The sequence below is a fragment of the Oncorhynchus gorbuscha genome, linkage group LG25 (assembly GCF_021184085.1).
Source record: "Oncorhynchus gorbuscha isolate QuinsamMale2020 ecotype Even-year linkage group LG25, OgorEven_v1.0, whole genome shotgun sequence".
In the NCBI taxonomy this organism is placed as follows: Eukaryota; Metazoa; Chordata; class Actinopteri; order Salmoniformes; family Salmonidae; genus Oncorhynchus; species Oncorhynchus gorbuscha.
Window position 1 is genome coordinate 8,091,927 of NC_060197.1, and position 27,255 is coordinate 8,119,181.

At 43.6% G+C, this 27,255-nt stretch overlaps 3 protein-coding genes and 2 non-coding genes across 5 annotated transcripts; 4 read left to right on the forward strand and 1 right to left on the reverse strand.

Annotated features, from left to right (window-relative positions):
* Positions 1 to 6,048: 6,048 nt before the first annotated feature.
* LOC124013813 (endoplasmin-like) lies at positions 6,049 to 14,187 on the forward strand. The gene is made up of 17 exons (XM_046328362.1): positions 6,049 to 6,223; positions 7,541 to 7,643; positions 8,084 to 8,225; positions 8,729 to 8,845; positions 9,242 to 9,573; positions 10,077 to 10,299; positions 10,429 to 10,545; positions 10,803 to 10,940; positions 11,057 to 11,134; positions 11,666 to 11,731; positions 11,835 to 12,104; positions 12,477 to 12,722; positions 12,849 to 12,985; positions 13,139 to 13,217; positions 13,336 to 13,491; positions 13,747 to 13,824; positions 13,916 to 14,187. The coding sequence occupies exons 1-17, from the start codon at positions 6,169 to 6,171 to the stop codon at positions 13,940 to 13,942; spliced, it is 2,364 nt and encodes a 787-aa protein (XP_046184318.1). The 5' UTR covers positions 6,049 to 6,168; the 3' UTR covers positions 13,943 to 14,187.
* Positions 14,188 to 14,228: 41 nt separating this feature from the next.
* Positions 14,229 to 20,577, reverse strand: glt8d2 (glycosyltransferase 8 domain containing 2). Its single transcript, XM_046328363.1, has 10 exons — positions 20,459 to 20,577; positions 17,981 to 18,023; positions 16,903 to 17,001; positions 16,232 to 16,433; positions 15,932 to 16,049; positions 15,752 to 15,836; positions 15,543 to 15,655; positions 15,135 to 15,301; positions 14,825 to 14,937; positions 14,229 to 14,662 (listed from the first exon to the last, which is right to left on the reverse strand). Exons 2-10 carry the CDS (start codon positions 17,997 to 17,999, stop codon positions 14,484 to 14,486), a joined length of 1,095 nt encoding a protein of 364 aa, XP_046184319.1. The 5' UTR covers positions 18,000 to 18,023; positions 20,459 to 20,577; the 3' UTR covers positions 14,229 to 14,483.
* Positions 20,578 to 20,931: 354 nt separating this feature from the next.
* On the forward strand, positions 20,932 to 26,270 carry LOC124013565 (ankyrin repeat domain-containing protein 16-like). Its single transcript, XM_046327888.1, has 7 exons — positions 20,932 to 20,987; positions 22,050 to 22,270; positions 22,493 to 22,535; positions 22,858 to 22,966; positions 23,164 to 23,325; positions 23,427 to 23,472; positions 25,881 to 26,270. The coding sequence occupies exons 1-7, from the start codon at positions 20,932 to 20,934 to the stop codon at positions 26,045 to 26,047; spliced, it is 804 nt and encodes a 267-aa protein (XP_046183844.1). The 3' UTR covers positions 26,048 to 26,270.
* On the forward strand, positions 21,182 to 21,269 carry trnay-gua. The gene is given in 2 exon segments: positions 21,182 to 21,218; positions 21,234 to 21,269. It is a non-coding gene; the product is annotated as a tRNA-Tyr (tRNA).
* Positions 21,767 to 21,855, forward strand: trnay-gua. The gene is given in 2 exon segments: positions 21,767 to 21,803; positions 21,820 to 21,855. It is a non-coding gene; the product is annotated as a tRNA-Tyr (tRNA).
* Positions 26,271 to 27,255: the final 985 nt, after the last annotated feature.

Consider the following 27,255-nt stretch of genomic DNA (forward strand, 5'->3'; position numbering starts at 1 on the left):
CAGTGGTCACCATGAGAGCAGTCTTCTCTAGATCTTTCTCTTCTCTCTAGTGCCTCCTGGAAGAATAAGACACTGTCTCTCCAGCTCTGTCCTCCTCCCTGTCCCTAGCCTGTCTGTCTCTCCAGCTCTGTTCTCCTCCCTGTCCCTGGCCTGTCAGTCTCTCCAGCTCTGTTCTCCTCCCTGTCCCTGGCCTGTCAGTCTCTCCAGCTCTGTTCTCCTCCCTGTCCCTGGCCTGTCTGTCTCTCCAGCTCTGTTCTCCTCCCTGTCCCTGGCCTGTCTGTCTCTCCAGCTCTGTTCTCCTCCCTGTCTCTGGCCTGTCTGTCTGTCCAGCTCTGTTCTCCTCCCTGTCCCTGGCCTGTCTGTCTCTCCAGCTCTGTTCTCCTCCCTGTCCCTGGCCTGTCTGTCTCTCCAGCTCTGTTCTCCTCCCTGTCCTGTCAGTCTCTCCAGCTCTGTTCTCCTCCCTGTCCCTGGCCTGTCAGTCTCTCCAGCTCTGTTCTCCTCCCTGTCCCTGGCCTGTCAGTCTCTCCAGCTCTGTTCTCCTCCCTGTCCCTGGCCTGTCTGTCTGTCCAGCTCTGTTCTCCTCCCTGTCCCTGGCCTGTCTGTCTGTCCAGCTCTGTTCTCCTCCCTGTCCCTGGCCTGTCTGTCTGTCCAGCTCTGTTCTCCTCCCTGTCCCTGGCCTGTCTGTCTGTCCAGCTCTGTTCTCCTCCCTGTCCCTGGCCTGTCTGTCTGTCCAGCTCTGTTCTCCTCCCTGTCCCTGGCCTGTCTGTCTGTCCAGCTCTGTTCTCCTCCCTGTCCCTGGCCTGTCTGTCTCTCCAGCTCTGTTCTCCTCCCTGTCCCTGGCCTGTCTGTCTCTCCAGCTCTGTTCTCCTCCCTGTCCCTGGCCTGTCTGTCTCTCCAGCTCTGTTCTCCTCCCTGTCCCCAGCCTGTCTGTCTCTCCAGCTCTGTTCTCCTCCCTGTCCCTGGCCTGTCTGTCTCTCCAGCTCTGTTCTCCTCCCTGTCCCTGGCCTGTCTGTCTCTCCAGCTCTGTTCTCCTCCCTGTCCCTGGCCTGTCTGTCTCTCCAGCTCTGTTCTCCTCCCTTCCCTGGCCTGTCTGTCTCTCCAGCTCTGTTCTCCTCCCTGTCCCTGGCCTGTCTGTCTCTCCAGCTCTGTTCTCCTCCCTGTCCCTGGCCTGTCTGTCTGACCAGCGGTGTGCATCTCTGTGTGTGCAAAGGGGATCCAATCTCTCTGTTCAAAGCTGTTACTGTCCGTTCCTCCAGCACGTACCTGCCTGGTAGGTGGCACCAGCCTGCTCTATGCAGCATTTGGGTCCTGTCTATGGAACGAAAGCCCGGTGCTGAAGAAGGACTGGGTTTGAGTTCTGAGATCAGGTTCCTGATGTCACTCTGTGGCCCAAACACTGTGGTCTGGAAGGCAGACCAGGGCCTGGGAGAAGAAGACAGTTGGTTTGTCTGTTGATGTAGTTCAGGTACTCCACTAGTTCTGGTTTCAGTTCTGGCTGTGTATTGCGGAACTTGTTGGACGAGGCTGACAGGAATCTCTTTCCGGAGAGGTCCAGAGGGGTGTGTGTGGTGCCCCTGTACCAGGCCAGGTGGGAGTGGAGGGGTGCGGCTGTGTTGGGTCTGGTCCCACTGCTTAGTCTCCTAGTGGAGAGGTGGGAGAGGGTTCTGGAACTGAAGACCCAGGTGGTCAGAGGTCTCCAGGATTCTGTGTTTAAAACCCTAAAAGCACAAAGGTCAACTCCGTTAGATCCAATGACAATGCAAGAAGGAAATGTTAGCATTTTAAATTGTGTAGGAGATAAAGAAAGCTTACTGTTGTAAGTCTCTGGTCAGTGTGTGATCAGACTCCAGGAAGCAGATGTACAAGTCCAGAGCTCTCCGCAGCAGTTCAACAGCCTCTCTAATCTCTGTATTACCAGAGCCATGAAATATCTGCCTGCCTGCCATGACACACACAAGCTAAACATAATACATTCTGCGTAGTTGCTAACAGTCTAAAAAAAAGTGTAAGAATGATTGAGAGTTGTGGTGCATCTGTTTGAAAAAAGGAACTAATTACCAAGTTTGACCAAGGTGCCTGCGAGGCTGCATCCCTTCGCCTGAAGACGTGGCGACGCGGCGGGACAAAGCTTCATGTCCTGGTCTTTGACGTGCACCGTGTGTCGATACAGCTCCACTGCTAGCCTCTGCCTCAACACGTCACATCTTCACCACACTGTGACATTCATATACTGTGACTGACTGAGTAAACTACCAAGGAGGGGATGGGAGGAGGGAGAGAAGAGGGAGAAGAGAAGAAGAGAACTACTGAGGAGACGATTAATGATGAAGAAGAGGAGAACAAGAACCAGAAGAACACTAGAAGAGAGGTAATCTCACCCTGCTGTGTCAGCGCAGGTGTCAGCCAAGATGTCTGCCAGGCACTCCTCCACCTCCACCACTAGAGGGTGCTCTCTACCATACCAGCGCCTCCTGGTCTTCCAAGGCACCCATGTGGGTCTTGCAGGCTGAGTCTGTCACATACACATTTTTTAAAATCATCCCATTAATCTTAGCTTGCCTAAATTGAGACATAGAGTATCAAAAGTCATACATGTGGGTTTAGGTCTAACAACAGAAAAATACATAGAAACACCTGTAGCTGAACCTATGAAGTACATAAACGTCACACATGAGACTATCCCTATTTATGCTATTCAATACACACCTGTGTATCCCACAGAGCAGTGATACAGTGGCGTCAGTACACAGGTGGAGTTTGTGGTGTCCCATATTGATGATGCCATTGAGTATCTGAGAGGCCTCGATGGTTCGGACGTCTGCAAACAGCAACTGGCAGAGTACACAAAGCAACTGATAGGGGCGAAACATGAAATACATATCATTTCAGCACACTAAAAGCATTTACTTACGTTGTGAATTTAAAAAATACATCATCAGGTTGCTTATTTAAAAACCTGAGACCCATATTGCCCCAACTCTCTGGAGAGATACCCTTTCCAACAGTGATTCTCTCATGTCTCTCAAGGCAGGTAGCGGTGTGAGTCTCGGGGCGGTCGCCAGAGCTGATCTACAGTATGTCTCTGCCTCTCTGTGCTGGTCCGTCTCCATAGAGCTCAGCCAAAATCTGCCGCACTGTCAGCAGTAACATCACACTCTCCCTGTTTCTGTCCTGCTCACCAGCCTGAAATGACAGGAAATTGGGAAGCAGAGTGATCATTTCAGCAGGCTGTATGAAAGCCTTTCATAACTGAGTGAAAGACTATACACTAAGTACATAAAATGGTATTACTTGAGCAATTACAGTGTTAAAGTAAAGTCTTAGCATCGTGGCTAGGATTTAAAGGGACAATCCACTCCAACTATCTTTTGTTATTTTTTAAAATTAGTCCACTGTTGATATAGTCCCAAAATATTTTGCAAGTCAGCAGTTAAGTTTTATTTTTTATATGATGCTGGTCACTAAAGCACTGCTTTAGGGCTTGGAAGATCAGGCAGACCACTGAAAAACACAATAAATATGAACTGGACTGAGCTACGTTAGTCATCTTCGCTGTCTTTTCAAAGCTGGTTCACTTACCTGAACAGGTTGGCTGCTGGTCCAGGGACCCATAGAGCTGTTCCATGAGGCCCCTCCAGTCCCTCTTCACTAGGTCCCCCAGATCCTGCAGCGTTCTGAAGAACCTTACAGGTTGCAGGTTGTCCACTACCCTGTTCTTCACTTCCCTGGCTCTGTGTCTCTCCTCCTCTGTCAGTTTGGAGAACATGCTCAGCAACGACCTCTGACCTTCATCTGTGTACCTGTCTTCATCCTCCTCTTCCCCATGGAAAGAGTAGTCCCTGAAGTAGAAGAAGCCGTGTCTGGTGTCACCCATCAGGGCTGCCTGGGTGATCTGCAGCTCTGTCAGGGAGCACTTCTGGTTCCTCCCTGTGAGGACTCAGGGGTAGCCTCCCTCCACTGCAACATGCAGGTTCCTCTCCACCCCAGAGAGGGCTTCTCGTTCTGGACCGGCAGCAGGGAGAGGTGAGGGGTCCTGCTCCGGCCTGGAGAGGCCGTACCGGTGGCCCAGGAGGCAGAGGAAGGAGGAGGAGCGGGTGATAAGGTCTAGGCTGATCTTCAACTGCTGGGAGGAGAGGGGGGTATTATTGTCAGGGAGGTCGGAGGGACGATGGCTCCCCCGGTCAACCCACTGGGTGTCCAATGGTCTGAAGCAGGTGCCTCTGGCCTGGCAGAGGGCATCCAGGTGGGTGAACACCTGTGTTCTCAGGTAGTACGGAACACAGCACGGGCTGGAGAGGAGCAGTGGCAGGAGGGGCGATGGACCGGCCTCCCTCCTGTGGGTCCATCTCAGGCCATCATAGCTGGGACCTGCTGTGCCTGTCTGAACAAAATAATGAAAAACAAGCATATCAGGAATAATCATCAACGAGATATCTAGCTACAGTGTTTTGCAAGTACATGGTATTATTGGTGTAAATATGAATAGCAAATTCATGACATGCAGGGAACAGTGCATATTTCCCCACAATTGAGTGTGTTACATGCTTGGTGGACTGTTGACAGGACCCATTTGAAGCTGCATCAAGGTGTCTTCTGACTGGCCATTCTTCCGGCAGAAGTTACCGGAAGCGAAGGCATAGAGAAATGGATGCAGGCAACTGTTGGCATAGGTCAGTAATACAACAAAAGACAACTTGGTAGAGAAGGTTTTCAGGTTTTCAGACTTGGCCAAATGTCCTGACATGTTTAGGATGATAACAACTTGGAATGGCATTGAACCGATGACAAAAGTCATGATGATGCTGGTCACAAGTCTAGTCATCCTGGACTTTCAAAAGAAAGCTGAATGTTTCACTGTTTTATAGCGGCGGATGTAGGATGTTAGTAGGAGGGAGACAGGTAATACTAATCCAAGTATCGCCATCACCAACAGCTGATGCCAACAGCTGATCACAGCTATGCTATGCCCAGAAGATAGCAGAGAGCCAGGACCACTCCACTGATCAAGGTGCCAGTCAGTGGAATCAGGGATTCCAGAGGTGCAGTTGAAGTTGGAAGAGTCACAGGTGCAGGAGTTGAAACTGTCAATCATTGTGAGACTGAACATGAGAGAGAAGGAGTTGAAATGAATGTAGAAGAGCAGCTGAATGTTGTTAGCAGTTGAGAGGTGGGTTGGTAGTGTCTGCAACTGAGTCAATGTGAGGATTGGGGAAAATCTCTGATCACATGAAGAAGAAAGGGGAGGGTCTATTCCACACCAAATATGTTGTGTTGAGGTCTACAACCTGTGACAATTGCACAAGCAAGTGAATGCTGGCATTTGAAATAGATGATTACAGTAGCTATTCCAAATAGACTAATTTCATAAATCATAGCAGAGATGCACACGCACACACACAAACAGTATGCCACAACGTGCGAATGGACAATAGTTGACAAACAAAATTCTATACATTTTTTATACCTGTACTAGTGGCCATGAGTTTGTCCCAGAGATGGTTGCCAAATCCCGATTAAAATGCCTCACGTTACAAATACAATCTGAATGGCTCTGTATCGTTGACATTTTTCCTTGCAAAATATATGCATTTGGCAAACTAAAAGCATATTTTTAGGTAGTCTTGGGGGCAAGATCGTTTAAGTACAGCCTCGACGTCAATGCAAGCCTGATACTTCGCTGAGAAGTTGTGAATGACAAGCCATAGCAACAGTGGTAGTCAAGGTGACCGTATGGGCTTCCGGATCAGCCTATCATAAATTGTTACACTGTAAATGTACAAAACAATGTTTCAACACTGCTGACGAATGTATCTATTTTCAATGACGTGTTGCAATGTATCCGACATGAGTTTATCGCTTTTTATGATAACAAAATCATTGTTTAACGTGTAAATCGGCCAATGGAAACTAGCCACGCTTTGAACATGTACAATCGGACATGTAATACTATGATTGGAAGATTGAAGCGGCGAAATCTTCTGCCATTGGTTATTGTTGCGCGTGGGGAGCAGGTATAGGTCCACTTCATCAACCCACCGCCTCTAAAAGGTGGATCAGATAAAAGAGTCTACAACCACGGACGCACACCGTTTCAAACATATGCCGGGTTGTAGGTATAAAGTACAATATAGTGAAATACGGGACTAGGACTATAGTGATTTTTTTTCTATGAAAATGAACCGAATTTGGACAATAGGCCTCTTTTGTGCTCTTCTAGCTTTCAGTAAGTATGAGTTATAAATTGCATAATGTAATTTCAACTTCTTTTCTGTTACTTGACATTTCATGACGTTTTCTCATGATTTTGTTTGCTGTGCATTGTTTTGTTGACCGATGAGTGTGTCAAATCGGGTAACATTGTAGAAGACGGCACTGATTTGCAGCTTCTGGTACTTTCCCTCATCTGAATCCTTAGGAGCCAGACTGTAACATTATGTCTAATGCTTCTCTTTTTTTTTCATTCATCATTATCTGGATGTTGTGGTTGTTTTGCTTTATGAGCACGTTATTCAGATTTTTACTTTACATTTTTGTCCATCTTGACACTGTCATACCTAACACCTCTGCTTCCACAACCACACTGACCAAACAGAAGCAGGATTCTAAACACCCTGATCCCACACAGTTATACTGCAGTTGTACCAGTTATCAACAATTAACTATCAGTGGTGGAAAAAGTACAAAATTGTCAACTTGAGTTTAAGTAAAAATTCCTTAAAAGTGAACGTCACCCAGTAAAATCCTACTTGAGGAAAAGTATTTGGGTTTTAAATAAACTTAAGTGTCAATTTCAAATTCCTTATATTAAGCAAACCAGACGGCACCATTTTTACATTTTTTATTTTATTTACTGTTATCCAGGTGAACAATCCGAACCCCTAATTTACAAACGAAGCATGTGTTTATTAGTCAGTCCGCCAGATCAGAGGCAGTAGGGATGATCGGGGATGTTTTTCAAGTGTGTGAATTAGACCATTTTCCTCTCATGCTAAAATGTAACGAGTACTTTTGGGTGAAGTGGATAAATGTATGGAGTAAAAAGTACAATTTCTCTAGGAAAGCAGTGAAGTAAAAGTATGAAGTTACCTCAAACTACTTAAGTAGTATTTTTACTTAAGTACTTTACATCACTGCCAACTACCCATACAATAGTCTGTTTGCTTTGGACAGTGCAATCAGTTTGCTATGTGGGTATAGAGATGGAAACGGAAAAGGTATCAAATCTTAATCAGCTGTGAAGGTGAACTTTTTCTGGGAGCTTATCAGTGTTATTACAGTACCGGTCTGTTCTGAGACTGGGAAGGGTCATGACCTCTATGGAAGGAGTCAATGAGATGTAGTAGTGTGACTGTTATGCTTCCAGATAGAGGGGAAGACTAGCTACCAGATGAACTTAGACCCTCTGTAGTGAATTTATGGGCCCAGTGGTTGCTCTGTCACATGACATGGGTCAATTTAAGTTAATATTAAGGAGTTGTATTTTTTACTGGGTACAAGTTATTGTTTAAACCCTCAGCTCTATGTTTAATTTTATCTACAGGTTCTGTCAGAGCAGAGGATGAGGTTGACATTGATGGGACAGTGGAGGAGGATTTGGGCAAAAGTAGAGACGGCTCCCGGACAGATGACGAGGTCGTCCAGAGGTAAGTGTTTAAATATTTCAGTAAAGAAAAGTGTTCTGTCATGCAGTAAGTCTTGAGACTAACTAGTGACAAGAGAATCCCATTATAGACTTCTACTTCCCTCTTTTCCAAAACACAACCCTTTATACTGACCTGACATGTACCATTGAAACCACTTTTACCCCCTCTCCTTTCGGCCTGTTTTTTTCAGTCAAAGATAAAAACCCCTATTAAGATGTATTGATATACTATTTCATTTTTGTCTTGACACCCGTTCCTATTAAGCCTGTAGAAGTGCACCTGATCATTCTTCAGTTCATTAGAGAGCAACACACAACATTTATAAGGGGTTTTCCCTATTACCAGTCACACCGATGAGGCCTCTATAAATATTCCCTTTGGGGAAATCTTGTGTTGATCTACCTTGTTTGTGCTGATCTCTGACTATTCTGTTTTTCAAGGGAAGAGGAGGCTATCCAGCTTGATGGCCTGAACGCAGCGCAGATAAAGGAAATTCGGGAAAAATCAGAAAAGCATGTCTTCAAGGCTGAGGTGAACAGAATGATGAAGCTCATCATCAACTCCCTGTACAAGAACAAAGAGGTTAGTGTCTGCTCTAGTGCTCTGTGTAGACAATGGAGCTTTGAACTTTTATACTTACAGAAATAATAGGACAATACATTTTGTTTTTTACACTCATTAAGCAATATTTAGTCATTTGTTTAATTAGAAATTAGTTCACAATGAGTCCTTCTGGCTATCTATCATTATATAAACCTGATAGAGGTTCAGTGAGGTAACTTAAAATAATTTAATAAGGGTCGAGACAGTTAGGAATGTAATTTGGGGATGGGGCTTCGCCCTGCCTGCATCTCGGGGTGGGTGGGGGGCGAGCACACCCGCTGACTGGAGCACCCGCTGACTGGAGCACCCGCTGACTGGAGCACCCGCTGACTGGAGCACCCGCTGACTGGAGCACCCGCTGACTGGAGCACCCGCTGACTGGAGCACCCGCTGACTGGAGCACCCGCTGATGGGAGCGGCCATTCGTGGTATTGTTGTTTTAATAAAATCTTATCATTTGTTTTCTTTTTGTCTGTTTCCAGATCTTCCTGAGGGAACTGATCTCCAACGCTTCCGATGCTCTGGATAAGATCCGTTTGCTGTCCCTGACCAATGACGAGGCACTTACTGGTAACGAGGAGCTGACAGTGAAAATCAAGGTAGGTTACCTTTAAAAAAAAAAGCGTTAGCTTTCTGTGTGACCCACCCTTTCATGTCCTCCGACTGTAGGCTAATTAGCAACCCTTCACTGGGCTATCTAGAGTGAAACCAGAGACCGAGAGAGTTGTTAGGATAACATCTCTAAATTTACATCTCAGTTTTTGCATGGTAAAAAGGGACTTCAAGACTTTCAACACCTGCTGCAGGACATTGTGTGCTTTCTCTTTGACTACATGCAAATGAATAAACACTGTACACACTTGGTTTGCTTTTCTTTTATTCTAAATGTGCATAGAGTTTGAGACTTTAATAGTAATAAAACAAAGTCTGTCAAGTTCAATGGAAAGTAATCCAAAACCCAATATAACATTTCACGGTTTGTTTCTCACCTCCAGTCTGACAAGGAGAAGAACATGCTTCACATTACCGACACCGGCATCGGCATGACCAAAGAAGACCTGGTCAGGAACCTCGGCACCATCGCCAAATCCGGCACCAGCGAGTTCCTCAACAAGATGACAGAGATGCAGACCGAGGGCCAGTCAACCTCTGAGCTGATTGGTCAGTTTGGTGTGGGCTTCTACTCTGCGTTCTTGGTGGCTGACAAGGTGATCGTAACCACGAAGCACAACAACGGCACGCAGCACATATGGGAGTCTGACTCCAACGAGTTCTCCATCATCGAGGACCCCCGCGGGGACACCCTCGGCAGGGGCACCACCATCACGTGAGTCAGCAAGGCAACTGTCAGCAAGTAGCAACCATTCAGTCACTCTAGCATTAGTGTAGGTGGATGATTTGTACTTACTATGGCAATTTTAGGCTGAATATGGACAGCTCTGTTAGTCTATGATGAAGTAGAATATGGTTGTATAGTTGTTTAGCAACGTAAACCCTCGTGACAATAATACATATTATGATGTAGTTATTGCCTCATTTGTTCAGACCTTTTTGGCATTACTGGCTGTGGAAAATTCAGTCAAAAGACAGTCTAAATTAAGCAGAGACAAATGTCAAACCAAAGCTGAACTAATAAGTGCTCCAACTTGGATTTCACTGTAATGAAAATGTGTTTCATTACTGTGCCTGTTTTAAGGCCAAGAAGCCCGTAGTCTTGCACAGGCGGTGCAGCCAGAGGAATCTAGTTATGTTTGAAAGGTTCACAACTGTAATGACTAACATTAAGCTCTGACTGGCTCTTCACTGCAGTGCATTCTTTTTCTCCCCTAGTTTGGTGATGAAGGAGGAGGCAACAGACTACTTGGAGCTGGAGACCATCAAGAACCTTGTGAGGAAATACTCCCAGTTCATCAACTTCCCCATCTACGTATGGAGTAGCAAGACTGAGACTGTAGAGGAGCCTATTGATGAGATGGACACCGATAAGAAGGATGAAGACCACAATGAGGTTGAGGTGGAGGAAGAGGAGGAGGACAAGCCAAAGACTAAGAAGGTAAAACATTGTTTCAAAGACTAACTACTGTCTGTAGCAGCAAATGATCCCATTCGAGCAAATCTCAATGGAAGTGCATCTTTCAGTTTTAAAGACTGTCCTTTCTCCTTTCATTTCCCCCCACCTCAGGTGGAGAAGACTGTGTGGGACTGGGAGCTGATGAATGACATCAAGCCCATCTGGCAGAGGCCTGCCAAGGAGGTGGAGGAGGACGAGTACAAGGCCTTCTACAAGACCTTCTCCAGGGTGGGTGTCTGTCTACAGTTTATTCAGACTCGCTCTCCTAGCAGACACAAATCCATTTAGTGGTTACACGGTCTATATTTCCACTTAGATTTAGCAGACACCGGTTCTCAATGGGTGATCTTAGGTCAGATATGACTCATCTGACTGGACATGAACTGCAGTTGTCTTGTCAGGCAAAGGTTCCGTTGCGCAACTGGTTTAATGACAGATGGAGGTTGTCTATGTAAATAACCTCCCACTCTATTCTGTTCTTGCAGGACACAGACGAGCCCATCTCCCACATCCACTTCACAGCAGAGGGGGAGGTCACCTTCAAGTCCATCCTCTTTGTGCCTGCCGCAGCTCCCCGGGGACTCTTTGACGAGTACGGTTCTAAGAAGAACGACTTCATTAAGGTACCACAGCAATGATTTGGTTACAAAGCAACTATGGATTGGCATACAAGCAGTTCTCAGTGCAGTGTTGATGTGTCGTAAGTTTTCTGTCAGTAACAATCTTCCATCTCTCTCAGCTCTTTGTGCGTAGAGTTTACATCACTGATGACTTCCATGACATGATGCCTAAGTACTTGAACTTTGTGAAAGGAATGGTAAGTATTATTCCTTAGGGTTAATTCTGGATACCAGTATGTTTAGCCATCATTCCACTCCTGTCATGCTAAACATTGGCATATGACTGGGGTTACAAGGAGTAAAATGTTAGCTATCAGACTGGTACCCAGGCTATTTAAGTGCACCCACTGAGGATTGATTGAATGTTAAAGCTGCAATTTGTACAAATTCACATAGAAAAGTGAGTTATAGATCTATAATTCTCATTGAAAGCAAGTGTAAGAAGCAGTAGATTGCTCTGGATAAGAGCGTCTGCTAAATGACTTAAATGTAAATGTAGATCTGGTTTGTGTGCTATTTCTATGCTTCCCGTTTTGTTTTTACGTCTTTCGGTTTTGTAAACCAGCTTCAAACAGCTGAAATTACAATATTTTTGGTTATTGGAAATGTATTTCTCAGAAGTTTACATAGTACTTAAATTCTAAATATTGTGTAGAGAATTATAGCAACCAGGAAAAGGCAAAGTGATTTTTGCATATTGCATCTTTAAATTTCTTCTGTTCCATCAGGTTGACTCCGATGACCTTCCTCTGAACGTCTCAAGAGAAACTCTCCAGCAACACAAACTTCTCAAGGTGAGGCTTGCTTTCAATTCACTCAAACAAGGAAACCCACCTGGGTCAACACTTCACTCAACCACTCTGCTAACAGCATACTTAAACATACCTCTTCGGCCAGGTCATTCGCAAGAAGCTGGTACGCAAGACCCTGGACATGATCAAGAAGATTGCAGAGGAGCAGTACAACGAGAAGTTCTGGAAGGCGTTTGGCACCAACATCAAGCTGGGTGTGATCGAGGACCACTCCAACCGGACCCGTCTGGCCAAGCTGCTGCGTTTCCAGACCTCCAACAGCGACACGGTGCTGGCCAGCCTGGAACAGTACGTAGAGAGGATGAAGGATAAGCAGGACAAGATCTACTTCATGGCCGGGACCAGCAGACAAGAGGTGAGGGCCTGGATGAGAGCACTGCTTTGTGATCAAAAATGGTGACCTTTGAGTAGAATGAGTACGTTTGTAAATGTAGAGCATAATAGCAGAGTTTTTATTTTTAATTTAACCTTTTATTTAACTAGGCAAGTCAGTTAAGAACAAGTTCTTATTTACAATGACGGCCTACCTCGTCAGCTTGGATTCGATCCAGGAACCTTTCAGTTACTGGCCCAACGCTCTAACCACTAGGGTATCTGCCGCCCCAAAAGTTATAAATCTTGTAATGAAGAGTCAGGATCTGTAAAATATTATAATAGCCTCCTTCCTACATCAAATGTTTGTTGTATTGTGCCCTGAGCTTAATTTCCCCTCCATCTTTTCCGTCAGGCCGAGTCATCTCCCTTCGTGGAGAAGCTGTTGAAAAGGGGTTATGAGGTCATCTACCTGACCGAGCCCGTGGATGAGTACTGTATCCAGGCCCTGCCGGAGTTTGACGGCAAGCGCTTCCAGAACGTGGCCAAGGAGGGCGTCAAGTTTGACGAGAGTGACAAGACCAAGGAGAAGAGGGAGGGCCTGGAGAAGGAGTACGAACCTCTCACCACCTGGATGAAGGACAGCGCCCTGAAGGACAAGGTCGGGGGTCTCAATGGGAATGCGCATTATTAGATAGACAATAGTCAGATGGCATCTCCTCTGTTTGAAAATGATTGCTCATGTGTCAAAAAGCTTTGAAAAGCTGAATCTTTGATCTGTCTGTAGATCGAGAAGGCTGTGCTGTCCCAGAGGCTGACCAACTCTCCCTGTGCCCTGGTAGCCAGCCAGTACGGCTGGTCCGGTAACATGGAGAGGATCATGAAGGCACAGGCCTACCAGACAGGAAAAGACATATCCACAAAGTGAGCCATGTGAAACCATTTTGACCTAATGTACAGTATATGTTCTGTGGGATAAGACACTCCCAAGAACTCGTAGTGGCTCAAGTCCTAGAGGGTGTTGACGTAGTTTCTGCTTATTACCATGGTTTGACCCCTTTTATTTCTGTTGTCCAGTTATTATGCAAGCCAGAAGAAAACACTGGAGATCAACCCCAAACACCCTCTGATTAAAGAAATGTTGAAGAGAATAAATGTGAGCACCATTTAGAATTAAACACAAATGACTTTACCCGGCATACGCCCTTCCATTTCAAATTTATGCAAATGAATCATAGGTTCCGAACTGTATCAAATTCTCCTCCTGACCTCAGGATAATGCAGAGGACCAGACTGCCTCGGACCTGGCTGTAGTGCTGTTTGAGACGGCCACACTACGGTCAGGCTACCAGCTGGCTGACACCAAGGCCTATGGAGACAGAATAGAACGCATGCTCCGACTCAGCATGAACGTGGACCTCGATGAAGAGGTACGCTCAATATAACTATCACCCACGTGCAAAAATGATCTGAATACTTACTGCTACTTTACCAGTATAATAAACACTGACAACGCAAAGTGTGTTATAATGCAGTACATTATGGCTGGATTCTGTATATAAGAATTTACTAGTTAACATAGCAGAGCAGATTTTGGAATGAGGCGAATGGGCACAGAGATGCTAAGGTATATCTGTCTTTTTCCGGTATATCTTCGCTTATCTTTACTTCCTTACCTGTCACAGCCAGAGGAGGAGCCAGAGGAGGAGCCAGAGGAGGAGCCAGAGGAGGAAGTTAAAGCAGATGAGGAAGATGAAGATTCGGTAAGATGGGAGTAAAGCACAGAACTGGGGAAGATAGTGATGATCCTTTTTGCTTCATGTACGGATGTGTTTTTCACTCTGCTCTTTCCAGGGAGCCACAGGAAGAGATGAGCTGTGAGACGGCCTGAGCGAGGGGGTTGGAGGGAAGGGTGAGGGAGTGAACTGGGGGGCAGAGCTTTGACAGGAACTAGGTCCATCTTCTCTGCTGAAAAGGAGCGGGTGGGTGTTTGGATTTTAGAATCTTCTGACTGTTTTTGTTTATTTTCTACATTCCTACATGATTGTACATTTTGTTAATATTTAACCGAGCTGCTGTCTTCCTGTCACGAGAACATTAAATGTTGCCGGAAAGGTCATATCTCACCTGTGGTGTCTTGTTTAAACCTGTCATTTCTGTTCATTATTAGCCAGTAGTCAGCCAATTCAGACTTTCCACAGTCAAATATCCATCTTTTTATTTTACAACAACCACATTTTTGATACAGCTTGTTTCTGTACATGTCTGGCTTGGAGTTCTTGATGTTTTGATAGGAACCTTCAAAGAAACAGCAATAGGACTTATTATCAGAAAGTGGCCTCAACAATATTTACTGTTCACAGCCTCCATTCACAGTCTGAAATGCCAGACATCCCCCTACATAACATCTGTTAAACACCCCTCAGTTTTTGCCCTCGGGCCGTACCAACAAGAATTTCCCGGTGGGATCTGGGATGAACCACTTCTCCCAGAGGTCCAGGTGGACACAGGGGTAGTCCCAGGGCTTGAAGCGCCCGTTCCAGTGCAGCAGGTGTGCCCCCTGAAGGAAAGTCTCAGGGTAGCGGGCGTCTGGGCTCCAGCCTGTGGGAAAGGAAAACGAAATACGCAGTAAATCAGCCTCCAGAAGTGGCTCTATCCTACATTGACACCTAGGCCTGTGTACCAGAGCCATACAGCTCAATACATGGTTCTGCTGTGCTATATACGAGGTGTGGTGATGTCATCAAGATGAGGTGATCTCACCCAGGTGTCGGACGTGCCACAGAGGATCGATGATTGTGTATTTGTCATGGAACACGATCAGCATAGGAGGAGTCGCCACGCCCCCTGCCATGGCACTGCTGTATATGTTTTTCCTAGTGGAAGAGAGGAGAGAATCACAAAGTAGAACATTTTTATTGAATTTCTCTAATCATGATATTCAAATGAAATAGTAATAGTAAGCTTTCATAGGCATATATATTATTATAATAGACAGCAGGGTTAATTTCTTCTGGGTTTAGGGGTTATGTGGAAAGATCTGATCACAGATCAAACATTATTCTCTACTCACTTTAAGTTCTCCTGCATCCAGTTCTCCAGCTGTTTGGTGATCTTCTGTTTCTTCCACTCTCCAATGTCGGCCACAAACACCCCAGGGTTGAAGGAGCAGTCGCTGGGGTTGATCCCCAGGTCTCTCACTTCCTGTTTCCTGTAGTCCAGGAAGCCCATGTACGTTGTCTGGGAGATGGGGTCAATGGGGAAGGATTTGGATTCAGAATCGGAGACAAACTGAAAGTTTACTCCGCATTGAGATCTATGAGACTGCTTGTCAAGTTGCTATTTCACAAGCGCATGAGAGCGTATCTTCTCGGTGTAGGGTAAAATATATTGTCCTTTACCAGGATTGATTGTAACAGAGGTGCCTCTGCTCTTATTTTGGCAAACCATACCCTCTCATGGCAAAAAAAATGACACAAACCTGCATGCCCACGCTGCGCACCATCTCGTGGGTGGAGGGCAGGTCACAGTCTGTGGCGAAGGCGGCAGCATGGCCTTTCTCCAGCCTGGTATGGTACAGGTCCTTGATGTCACCTGTCATTAGTGAATGTAAATACTGAAGGCAGGCACCCATTTTATCTCAACTCCAGCTCAAAACTGGACTGAATGGCAAAGGACACATTTCTGTACCTTGCACAATGACATCGTCGTCTAAGTAGATCACCCTCTGGTGGCTGATATCAAGGAGCGGCAAGTAAAAGCGTACAAAGTTCAGCTGCAAAACAATCAAAACCGGGACTTTAGGGACAGTGACTGTGGTTAGGTTCTAATTAGTTCCTACGTGGGTGCTTGTGTGAGTATGTTACTCACTGGATGCAGCAGGTCTGGTCGGGAGGAGTCTGGTTTCACCTTCCCTTTCAGGACCATGGGGTTGAACTCTAGAATCTTATACTTGATTCCCTTCAGCTTGGTCTTCTCTATGTACTGTCTATGAAGACCGGAATATAATGACCGTTCAACTCACTCAAAGTTATTTCTCTATCCTTTTCTAAGCCTTTTATTGAAACAATTCAGATAATCAATTAAAACATTCTGGGTTGGAACAAGGAACTGAAATTGCTACATATCAAGCAGTGACACAGTGGAAGGGGAGGGATTAGTGTGAAACACCTTGTCAGCTTGATGGCATCACGAAGAGTGACAATATAGAAGAACACGCTGGCATCTGTGTTGCTATAGATGCTGTTGATGGTTGCCATGGCACCGCCCATTCGTTCCTCCGCAGCACAGATAACCACTGGGATGTCATCCCCTCCCTCCGCTGCCTTCTCTACAGGAACTTTGGGTGCACGCTCTGGGTCCTTCCTGGTTTCTGTGAGGGAAGTTCAACCAGTTTGAGCTTGGTCAAGTTTGACCTAGATAGTTTGTGTATGCATTGATATGTAGGCTATGTGTGCCTTTAAAAAAAATGTATGTAGTTCTGTTCTTGTCTAATGATGTTCTGTATTGTGTTTCTTGTTTTGTGTGGACCCAAGGAAGAATAGCTGCTGCTTTTGTAACAGCTAATGGGTACCTAATAAAATACCAAAATTGGTAATCTATTTTTTAAAAATCTATTCAACTATTTCAATTTCAAAGTAATTTGCCCCCTAAAAGCTATACCGTAAGCGGCAAAGGAAATGCTTATTTTTCAATCAACAGGCCTTCATAGCCTCGTGTCAACTGTTATTCTTGGCAGTGCTGCCAAGTCCTAGTTTCCTTCTCTTGCCGTGGCATGCACCTGGCTCTCAGGTCAGCGTGTCTTTAGAGTGGGACCTGTTAAAGAAGCTGGGGGGAATTACCTGTGCGTTTGAGTTTGGGCCGAGGCGGGCCTCTGAACAGCTTACTGTGCAGGAGTAGACACACTATGAGAACCAGCATCATGAGCAGGATATGGTTTACTGTGACACAGCAGAGAGAGAGAAAGGGACCATTCAATAAAGTCCGATGCAAGAGAACTGAAGCAGAAGTCCTTCCAAACTGGATCAGTTCAACTTAAGCACAGTTTCCACTGTAATGCTGTCACCTCTTATCCAATCACGGCAGATCACATAGTACTGAGATACTCAAACATGGCTCTCATCTGTACCCTATCAAAACCTCTACTTTATTACCACTTATCCTATAGGTGGTACAACTAATTCTAACTAATAAAATAGTTATACCTGCCCTTCTCTTCCTATCCACACACCTCAACCATGTGTCAGCTGTAGTCAACCCGAGTGGCATCAATCTTGTGCCGACACGTTCACCCCTGGATGACCTAAACTGTCTGCCTCAACAATAACAACTAAATGGTCATTAAAATATTGCTTCACTTCTGGAAAATGTAAAGAACCAGGCTGCCAGCTGAACTCTGTGCCAAATATCAACTGTTTGTGTTGTTTGAGTAAAGGCATCTGTTAACTTTTATAAGTAAAGTATAGACTGTAGAAAATAAGGGTGTAGAACAAGGCACAACTGTTGTGCACACTAATTAAACATCCTTTAATGGTTGCATCATGTATTGAATGTGAACAACAGAGGACTGAGATGATGAAATGGGACTCTTTTACGGGCTCGCTTTCCTGGTTACCTCATCAGTGTTGAGGAACGTTTGGGGATTGGCAACACACACACACAGAGAGAGAGAGACTCAAACATAATTTATGGAGGTGTTGGAAGTGTTCCATCTCAGCTGAAGCAAAGTATTCTCCAGAGGAATCTGGGGGGGGTTGTGCTTTACCATGACTACACTGATCCCTGCTTACAGCCACCACGATTACAAGTGTGGAGCAAAACCCATTATTTACATGCAACAATGTTTTATTACTCATTTAATATATATGAAAAAAAGTAATGATGTAAATACTTGTGTTACAACATCCTGTGGTCACTCACTTTTCCTCAAAAGAGCCATTGTTCATGTTTCTTCCAGCCACATCTGAAAAGACAGAGAGAAGCAGAAAGCAGTGAGATTCAAAGGCAGACAGACACGAAGACAAATAGACTAAGAGTAAGCGAGGGGGAGGGACTGCCGTATTCCTTGGCATTGGTGCACAGTTGAGGATCCAGAAGGGTGTCTTCGCAGACATAAATCCTTCCCAGAGGTGCTCCCGAACAAGATCTGGCAGTCCTCTCAGATAGACACAGTCCTCAATACAGCTGTTAAAAACAGGAAAACCCCTCTGACAAACATACCTCCAAATCAAGATTAATAGTTTAATATTGGGCTTCAAATGAGCCTGAATTGTTTACCATTACCCCTCAGGGTACCTCGCCTATCCACAGGTGGTACTTAGGAAGAGTCATAAGAACTTAGGCCTAATGATTGGTTGCAGAAGCAAAAGACGGAGTACTTCGGGCAGAGTGAAATGTGATTGGTTAAGAAAAATAAGTGTTGAGACCAACTGGTTTATAATATCAAATGTCTTATTTCACACATGTAAAAGTGTGTTTTATACACGTGTGAATTGGAGAAGTGTTTTTTGGCATATCCCAACTCCCCCTGAGCCACCCTTGAAGAGTGGGGTCACAGCCAGGGTCACCATTGTTCAGCGCCCCTGGAGCAATTAGGGTTAAGTGCCTTGCTCAACAGCACATGGGCCAATTTTTCACCTTGTCGGCTCAGGGATTTGAACTAGCAACCTTTCGTTTACTGGCTCAGGCTCAATGCTCTAATCACTAGCCTACCTACCTTGCACTCTAGCCTGTTTCCACTGAAACATTTGTTGATGCAAATAAAGGGCCTGCAACGTTGTCATGTTTATGTCATGATGATCACATGCGCTACACGGTATGATAGTCCACACACTGCAACTGCAGAACAGTACAGACATGATAATTGTATGTCGTGACTTTTGTAACTGGTCACTCTCTACATCACTTTATCAGTATGGTAAATAAATACCATACTGTAGCCCAAGGTGTTGGCTAATACAGTTATATATAATGTAGTATACAGTTCATACTGTACTGTTTCTCTCTGTGACATACATGGCTCAGCACACATGTGGATCTGGTTTTAAAAAGACTCTTGGTGCTTCCTTCCTAGTGGCATTTTTCAGTAAGCTTTTGTCTGTCTCTCCCTAGAGGCTATCTTTCAATCCCTCTATTTCTTTTGCTTAAATTCTAACTCTCTCGACACTGATGTATCTCCATCTCCCTCACCGTCTGTCTCTTTTAGATGTAATGTGTAAGTAAACAGTAGAGAGTTGAGATGTAAACTACTCTATAAACAATCAATAAAAGGGACATCACAAGCTGTGTTCTGTTTGGCGCTGGATAATCAACCAAAACCTAGTTCAGCTAGTTTCGTACTGTACTCTTCTGCCCATTTTCAGAGAAAATACTGCCACTCCATTGATGTCAGATGGCAATACTAGTATCTGTATTAGTTCAGACTTTCACATATGGTGCAGACATATTTTCTGGGCAAGTTATCCTCTGTAGAAAGCATCACTATCCAAGACTGAGTCAGTATAAATGACTTGGGAATGTTTTTTAGTGTTTGTAAAATACCCATTAGGTGAAGTGTTTTGTGTCCTTGTCCAATTTCGTCTCTTATACAACATTAACATAAAAATGGTGACAAGAGTTTGGATTGTGTTCATTTGTTTTAGGGGTTCAAGACTCTTTTCAGTGTTATACACACACACATTTTAATGCTCTTTGAGACAACGTTCTCTAAATGAATCCAAACTAATCTAAAAAAGAATGAAATGTACACAGATGGATAGTCAGATATGGCTTAATCAGGAGTTTACCAGATTACTTTGTTCTTAGTAGCCTACTGTATGTGAGATTGAAAACATATAGAAGAACTAGGGAGTCCTCATTAGACAAAAGTTCTTCACAAAAGTGAACCGTCAATCAAGGTGTGAAAGAAGTCCGTGCCAACTGTTATTTTTACCCTCAGCCTCTGCTACCGCCACATAAAGAAAACCATACAACCATAGCCTGGCTTCATAACCACACAGGCTACCTGAACTATGATAATGGAACACCAAGCAGGCTCCTAAGTAGTCTAGTTGCTGCCATGTGGCACACCTTTTACATGGAAATCACATGTTTGTTTTTTCATTATGGGCAACTACATTTGGGATATCCAACCTAGGAAATACAGTAGTCTTACATTGGTTTATGTAACAATTGCACAAATTAAATAAATAAACATTTCAGATGAACCTATAGGAAACTACTCAATGCATCACACATAGATTATGATAATGATTTTAAAAACATTTAGGAATATTACATTCTTTAAAAGGTGTGTGTCTCCTATTCTGGCTTTAGAGCAATGCAAGCTATGCACAACAACGCACACTGTCAAAGCAAAACTCTTCATTCAACAATGTGTCATAAAATAAATGAACTTACCAGGAAAAAGTGCCACAATTATTCTCACCGGTTCAGTATCCACCGGTCTCTGCACATGGTCTTGAATAACTGCTACAAAGAGAAGCTCCTTCACCCACTCAATTTTACACAAAAAAAAAATATTCAGGAAGTTCTTTCCAGATGTGCCTCATCTTGTTCACCCATGGAAAGCTCCGCGGGGTCCACATGCCTTCTTGTAGATAATTACAGAGATTGCATTACACTCCACTATAACAACTGTGTTTCCTAAATTATTTCTCATAGGATGCATGTTTTAAAAATATATATTTTACCTTTACATGTTTTAGCCTATTGTAAAAAGAAAAGTAGATCTATAAGCCTACAACTGAATAACTTTACTATATAGGCCTATATAATTTGAAGAAGAAGTTATTATTTACAAAGTCTAAATCAATTAAATGTAATAAACCCAACCTATGCATTATCATTCAATATAAGTTATTTTGGGAGTAATGACTATCAAAAACTACAAGCCCCAGTGCACAATTCTGCCTACTGGACGATCAGAGTATTACCTAATTTCTTGCTGAACATGCTACAAGCTGTTTTAGCCCACAGCCTATGGTAGAACAGTGTTGTGCATTTCTTTTACGTATTAATACGTATTAATATTTTAATCAAATAGCAAAGAAGTTGTAGATTTTCGAGTCTATTAGGATAACATGTATTGAAAAACACGTTTTTTCCAAAGTGATTTAACCCCCTTCGATAGCTCAGTTGGTAGAGCGGAGGACTGTAGAGGCTAAATGCTGAAATCCTTAGGTCGCTGGTTCAAATCCGGCTCGAAGGAAATCTTTTTCGTCGGCCCATGTCATATGCATAAAACGCTGAATCGCAAACTCTCCTTAACAATGCAGTACAGTATCAATTAAGAATCCAATGCCATGTCCAAAAATAACAAAAAGTAGGAGACGAAAGTTATACAACTCGTGAGATGTACACAATATAATAAACAAAGTGAGAAGTAACTTGGTTTAGCAGCTTAAGTATATAGTAATAATAAATAGTAACAGCAGTGGTGACCTTGTGTGTGTGTGTGTGTTTGTCATAAATAACAAATAAGTTGTTCTAAGATTCAATTAAAGTTCTGGTTTCAATTTATCATATTTATGAATTGAATGACCAGAGTCATATTCATTAGAGAGCAAATGGAAGCAAACGGCCGAAACGGGGAAGGACCATCAGAATTTGTCAAATAAGAGAGGCTTATTGTCTTTGTTACTAAACGTTTTGCTACCTTGTTTCCGAACAAATTATCAGCCTACTTTTTCTTTCAGCTTTCGTATCCCTTCGATAGCTCAGTTGGTAGAGCGGAGGACTGTAGAGGCAAACTTGCTGAGATCCTTAGGTCGCTGGTTCAAATCCGGCTCGAAGGAATTATTTTAATAGTTCCTGCATTGTTATACCATTATCAACACACTACTATGAACATAACTAATCATTAAATACTGCACAAAATTCGCGTGGGAGGGTGAGTCAAAAAAAACCCACATATATATTTGTATTGTATTGCACAATAAAAACAATTATGTGCAACTGATCAACCATTGTGGCCCACCTCTACTTTCAGGACCCCTCTGATGATGGCCTGCACCAGGAGGAACCTGGTTATGATCCAGGAACTACTGTCCCACGAGGCTGACCCCATGCTGAAGAACAAGGACGGCTGGAACTCCTTCCACATCGCCTGCAGGAAGGGAGACCCAGCGGTCATACAGCACCTCCTACTGGCCAACCCGGAAGTCTGGAGGACAGAGAGCAAGACGCTGAGGACTCCTCTGCACACTGCAGGTAATCTCTGTGCTAACAAACCAGACATGTAATCTCTGTGCTAACAAATCAGACATGTCACAGGTCTAAACATATTCCCAGGTATTTTGAACAATATGGATAAAATATCACTTTTTTCTGGTTCATTGTAAGTCGCTCTGGATAAGAGCGTCTGCTAAATGACTTAAATGTAATGTAAATGATGTTCATTACCCCCTCTCTGTCTATTCTCTGTTCCTACAGCAATGCACGGCTGTGAAGAAGTGGTCAGCATCTTGGTACAGAGGTGTGTTTGTGTGTGTGTGTGTGTGTGTGTGTGTGTGTGTGTGTGTGTGTGTGTGTGTGTGTGTGTGTGTGTGTGTGTGTGTGTGTGTGTGTGTGTGTGTGTGTGTGTGTGTGTGTGTGTGTGTGTGTGTGTGTGTGTGTGTGTGTGTGTGTGTGTGTGTGTGTGTGAGAGAGGAGGTATGAATTAGGATATGTCTCAGAGGATTTGCATACTTGTCAGAAGTCATGTTCGAGTGTCAGTGTTGAGGCTCTGTGTGTTAATGTGATCATGTGTAAGTGTGTGTGGGTATAGTGCTAACTGACCCTCACTTCTCTGTTTGCAGGTGTGGTTATGTTCCGGATGGCAGGGACAGCTGTGGGGTCACTCCCTTTATGGACGCAGTGAGGAACGGACACATATCTGTGGCCAAACTACTGCTGGAGAAGCATCAGGTATACTGGAGACTCTAGGGGAAAATAGAAATGTCCATCTTATCAAAACATTTCTGAGATAAATCAACTAGTCTGTATCTCACTTAATTCCACCATAGTCCCCTTGGGAAAATTAATCCACCTCAACCACTCCAGTACCCCTGGACATTGAATAAGATACTGACTGGTATATACTTGCATTCTCGTGTGTCACACAGGCCTCTCCGACTGCAGCAGACATCCCGGGGACCCAGTCAGTGCACCATGTTGCTGTCACAGCCCAGGAGGAGGCGCTAGAGTTCCTAGTGAGGGACCTCGGAGTGGACATGAACCAGACAGCCACTGACATGCAGCTCACTTCCCTGCACTACGCTGCCAAGGTTAGAAAAATTCTGTAAACATCTGTTATCAGGCCTATGCTGTACATAAAGGCAAATTGTGTGCATAATATTATATCATGCCTGATATTTTATATTTTCAGGAGGGCCACACAGGCACAATCAAAGCACTCCTCACATTAGGAGCAGGTACTGAACAGGTACTGTAGAGAAGTGGTTCCCAAACTGTGGGGCGAGGGGTCGGCAGGGGGGGCATTTTTAAAGGAGCTCAATCTGGCTTTAAACTGAAAGTTGTAATAGTAGAATGAACAAGATGTAATTTCGAAATTGGGTAGTGCATCATCAGTTCCTCTTGTCATGTTAGTCTTCGCATACCTTAGAGAGCTATTTATAACTTGTCAGAAATGTTCAGATCAACAAGCCCATGTCAGCTCACATTTTTTTATTTAGGTTTTTTAGCCCATAGATATATTTTTTTTTTTATTCACTGAAATGTCACATAAATACACATTAGACATGGGAAAATGTATAGAATTGCAAGAAAATTAGCTTTAAGACTGCTAAGTTTTCTTTGCGCCCCTTGACAACATGTGTAGAATTGCACGAAATAAGCTTTAAACCTGCCAAATTCTCTATACCAACAAGAGGGGTGTGAACAGTTTGTATCATAAACAGTGCTCGTGTCCACAGAAATAGACATGGCGTGTGCACACAGGGGAGGCGCGGGATGTTTCCCAATGCTGGAAGAGTGAAAAAGTTAGGGAACCCCAGCTGTAGAGGCTACATGCTATATAATCATACATTATGATAATTGCACTTTGCTTGTAGCAATACACTTTAATCAAAACAACTGCTTGGAGGCCAAATCTGAATTTGTGCAACAAGAAAAACAGGAAATGTAAGTTGACATAATACATAGAACAGGATGTGTTCTAATTACATAACTTCTGTCTAGCGTATGCAAGTAGTTCTGGCACTAGATCCAATTCTCAAACCACAAACCAATCAAAACACTCTGTAGTCACAGGTACAGTTGATCTTGAATGCAGGTCATTGAATCCTGTCCTCGGGCACCCTGTGTTAGGGGTAATTACAGGTCCAGAAAGTTGGCCCCGTTCCAAAATGCATCTGGGGCTTTCCCACCCGATCCGATATGCATGAAGTAGTTTTCAAAAAACCTGTTCAGATCAGAGAGTAGAAAGAGAGAGAGAGAAAGAAACTTCAGACTGGGCGCTGCCAGCTCCATCAATAAAAGAGTGATATTGGCGAAATGATCCACAGTTAGGCCCTACGTGTCCTTAAAAAGTGCCTATAACAAAATGTGTTTCGATGGGTAGCATATTCAAAACTTAATAGCTTATTTTTTTTAAACGTTTTTTACCGTCCTCAAATATTAACTGTCCACCTCACCGTTTAGCTGTTGGAGATTTGAGCGCTAAATGTGTCAGGGCATTGCATGCATACAGGCCTAGATGTCCACTGTATGATATTATGACAATCTATATAAAGGAAGAAAATCTTGGGCCTAGCCCAAGAGAGAAAGATAGAGGTATGCTGTCGCCATGTTCCCAACACTGACATGCATTTCTTTATACTCATCAGATGGAACTTCATTTGGCAAAAAACCCACTTGTGTCATATTTAAAGAACTGGTTTAAACCTTTACAAACGTTTTGAACAGACTAGGCCTATATTGTAGCAACTACCCATCAAATGACAGCAATAGGCTAAAGCTATTTATTTTACAACAGGCCTACTTTTAACCTATATTAAACTAAATACGGAGTACAAAGTTTAAAAAGACAGTTAACTTAATTTAGCCAACAAAAATGTCTCAACATAATGAAACAAAACACTTTTTGCATATTTAAAGAACTGGTTTAGATTATTTTACAGGCCTACAAAAATAATGATATACAATAATATTAATAATTCTAAAACAAATGATAATTAATACAAAATAAATAAATACAAGTTCAAAAATTGCATCAAACCTGAATAGCGAATTGCACTCTGTCCATTTAGCCAAGCCAACTTTCTTCTCATCTTTGTCCACTACAATATTAAAACTTGTCCTTGAGGACATTCCTGTTGTCGCCTTCTTTTCACTATACTATTTCTCCTCTAACTTTCATTTTACTTTAATGAAAAAGGCCTCCATCTTAGCAATCAACAGTAGCCTAGTCCAAGGCTCCTTTCACTCCTTTCGCGCATGTGAGGGGAGCAGCCGCAATCAGTTTCAGCTGGACCTAAGCTACAAGCTTGTTCAGTTTTCATCACCTCACACACATTAAATTAACAGAGGACGGATCTAGTCAGTAAATCAATTTAAATTGCACATATCTGAGACCTGTGGAAATGATATCAGATCCGACCCAGATCTGAGACAAAAATGTGGGTCCTGACAGACCCAAAATTCCGAGATCCAACCCAGGACCCATATTTTTGTCTCAGATCTTGGTCGGGTCTCTGAATTTTGGGTCTGTTGGACCCGTGAAGACCTCTACCCTGTGTGTGCACTGTGCAGATCTCTGCGCCAGCAAGTATCTGACATTGATTAATGAATCTACTGCCTGTGTCTCTCTGTGCGTCCCCAGCCCTTCAAATGGCGTGTACAGGGCAGCATGCAGAAGCGGTGAGGACAATCCTACAGCTGGGGCTAGTAGACGTGGTGTATGCCTCGGGCACTACTGCTCAACAGCTTGCCAAAAAACCAGACGTGCTCAGAGTGTTTGAATGTGATTTGACATCAACTACTGTCTGAATGGAGAATCAATACATGATAGGCATTAATGGTATTCTGGATGGCAGAATAATAACTTCATATAATTTCTTTCTGTGTGGATTTTGTTGATGGGGATGAAACCAATACAGTGCCTTCAGAAAGTATTCACACTCTTTTACTTTTTCCACATTTTGTAGTGTTAAAACGTGAGATTCAAATGATTGATCATTGCTAGACAGCCATTTTCAAGTCTTGACATAGATTTCCATGCTGATTTCTGTCAAAACTGTAACAAGGCCACTCAGGAACATTAAATGTTGTCTTGGTAAGCAACTCCAGTGTATATTTGGCCTTGTGTTTTAGGTTATTGTCCAGCTGAAAGGTGAATTTGTCTCCTAGTGTCTGTTGGAAAGCAGACTGAACCAGTTTTTTTCCTGTGCTTGGCTCTATTCCGTTTATTTTAACATGATGCAACCACCACCATGCTTGAAAATATGAAGAGTGGTAGTAAGTGATATGTTGTGTTGGATTTGCCCCAAACATAACACTTTGTTATTCAGGACAAAAAGTGAATTACTTTTGTTGTGGAAATTCTTTACAGGGACACTCAAAGTCAAGTTAAATTTGCATGATTTAGCTTATTCATCATTCATAATGAATTTATCATTAACATTTGCTTCATTCATATGACCGACCAATACTGGGTCATGTATGTGACAGACCAGTACCTCGTGAGCATCTTTTCTCAAAGCTGAGACCTTGAAACTGAGATATCCCTTTCTCAAAACAAGGTTCAGGCCGTGCTGCCAAATTACAGATACTGATAGTGAGGATTCGTTCAATCAGTCACTTGCATGAACACAGAAATTGGTTATTAGAAAAGCACAAACATAAAATGTTCCATCACAAACTTTCACTTTAGTGCCTCCTGCCTACAACCTCCAACACCACTTCTACAGCATCTGGTCTCCCATCCAGGAACTGACCAGGTCTAAGCCTGGTTAACTTCAGAGGCAAGCCAGCAGTGGGATGCAGGGTGGTATGATGCTGGCTCTTTGTAATGACGGGGTGTACTGATACACCATCCACAGTTTAATGAATAACTTTACCATGCTCAAAGGGAAATTCTATGTCTATTTTATTTTATTGTTCTCCTACCAATAGGTAGGTGTCCTTTGCGAGACATTGGAAAACATCCCTGGTCTTTGTGGTTGAATCTGTGTTTGAAATTCACTGCTTGACTGAGG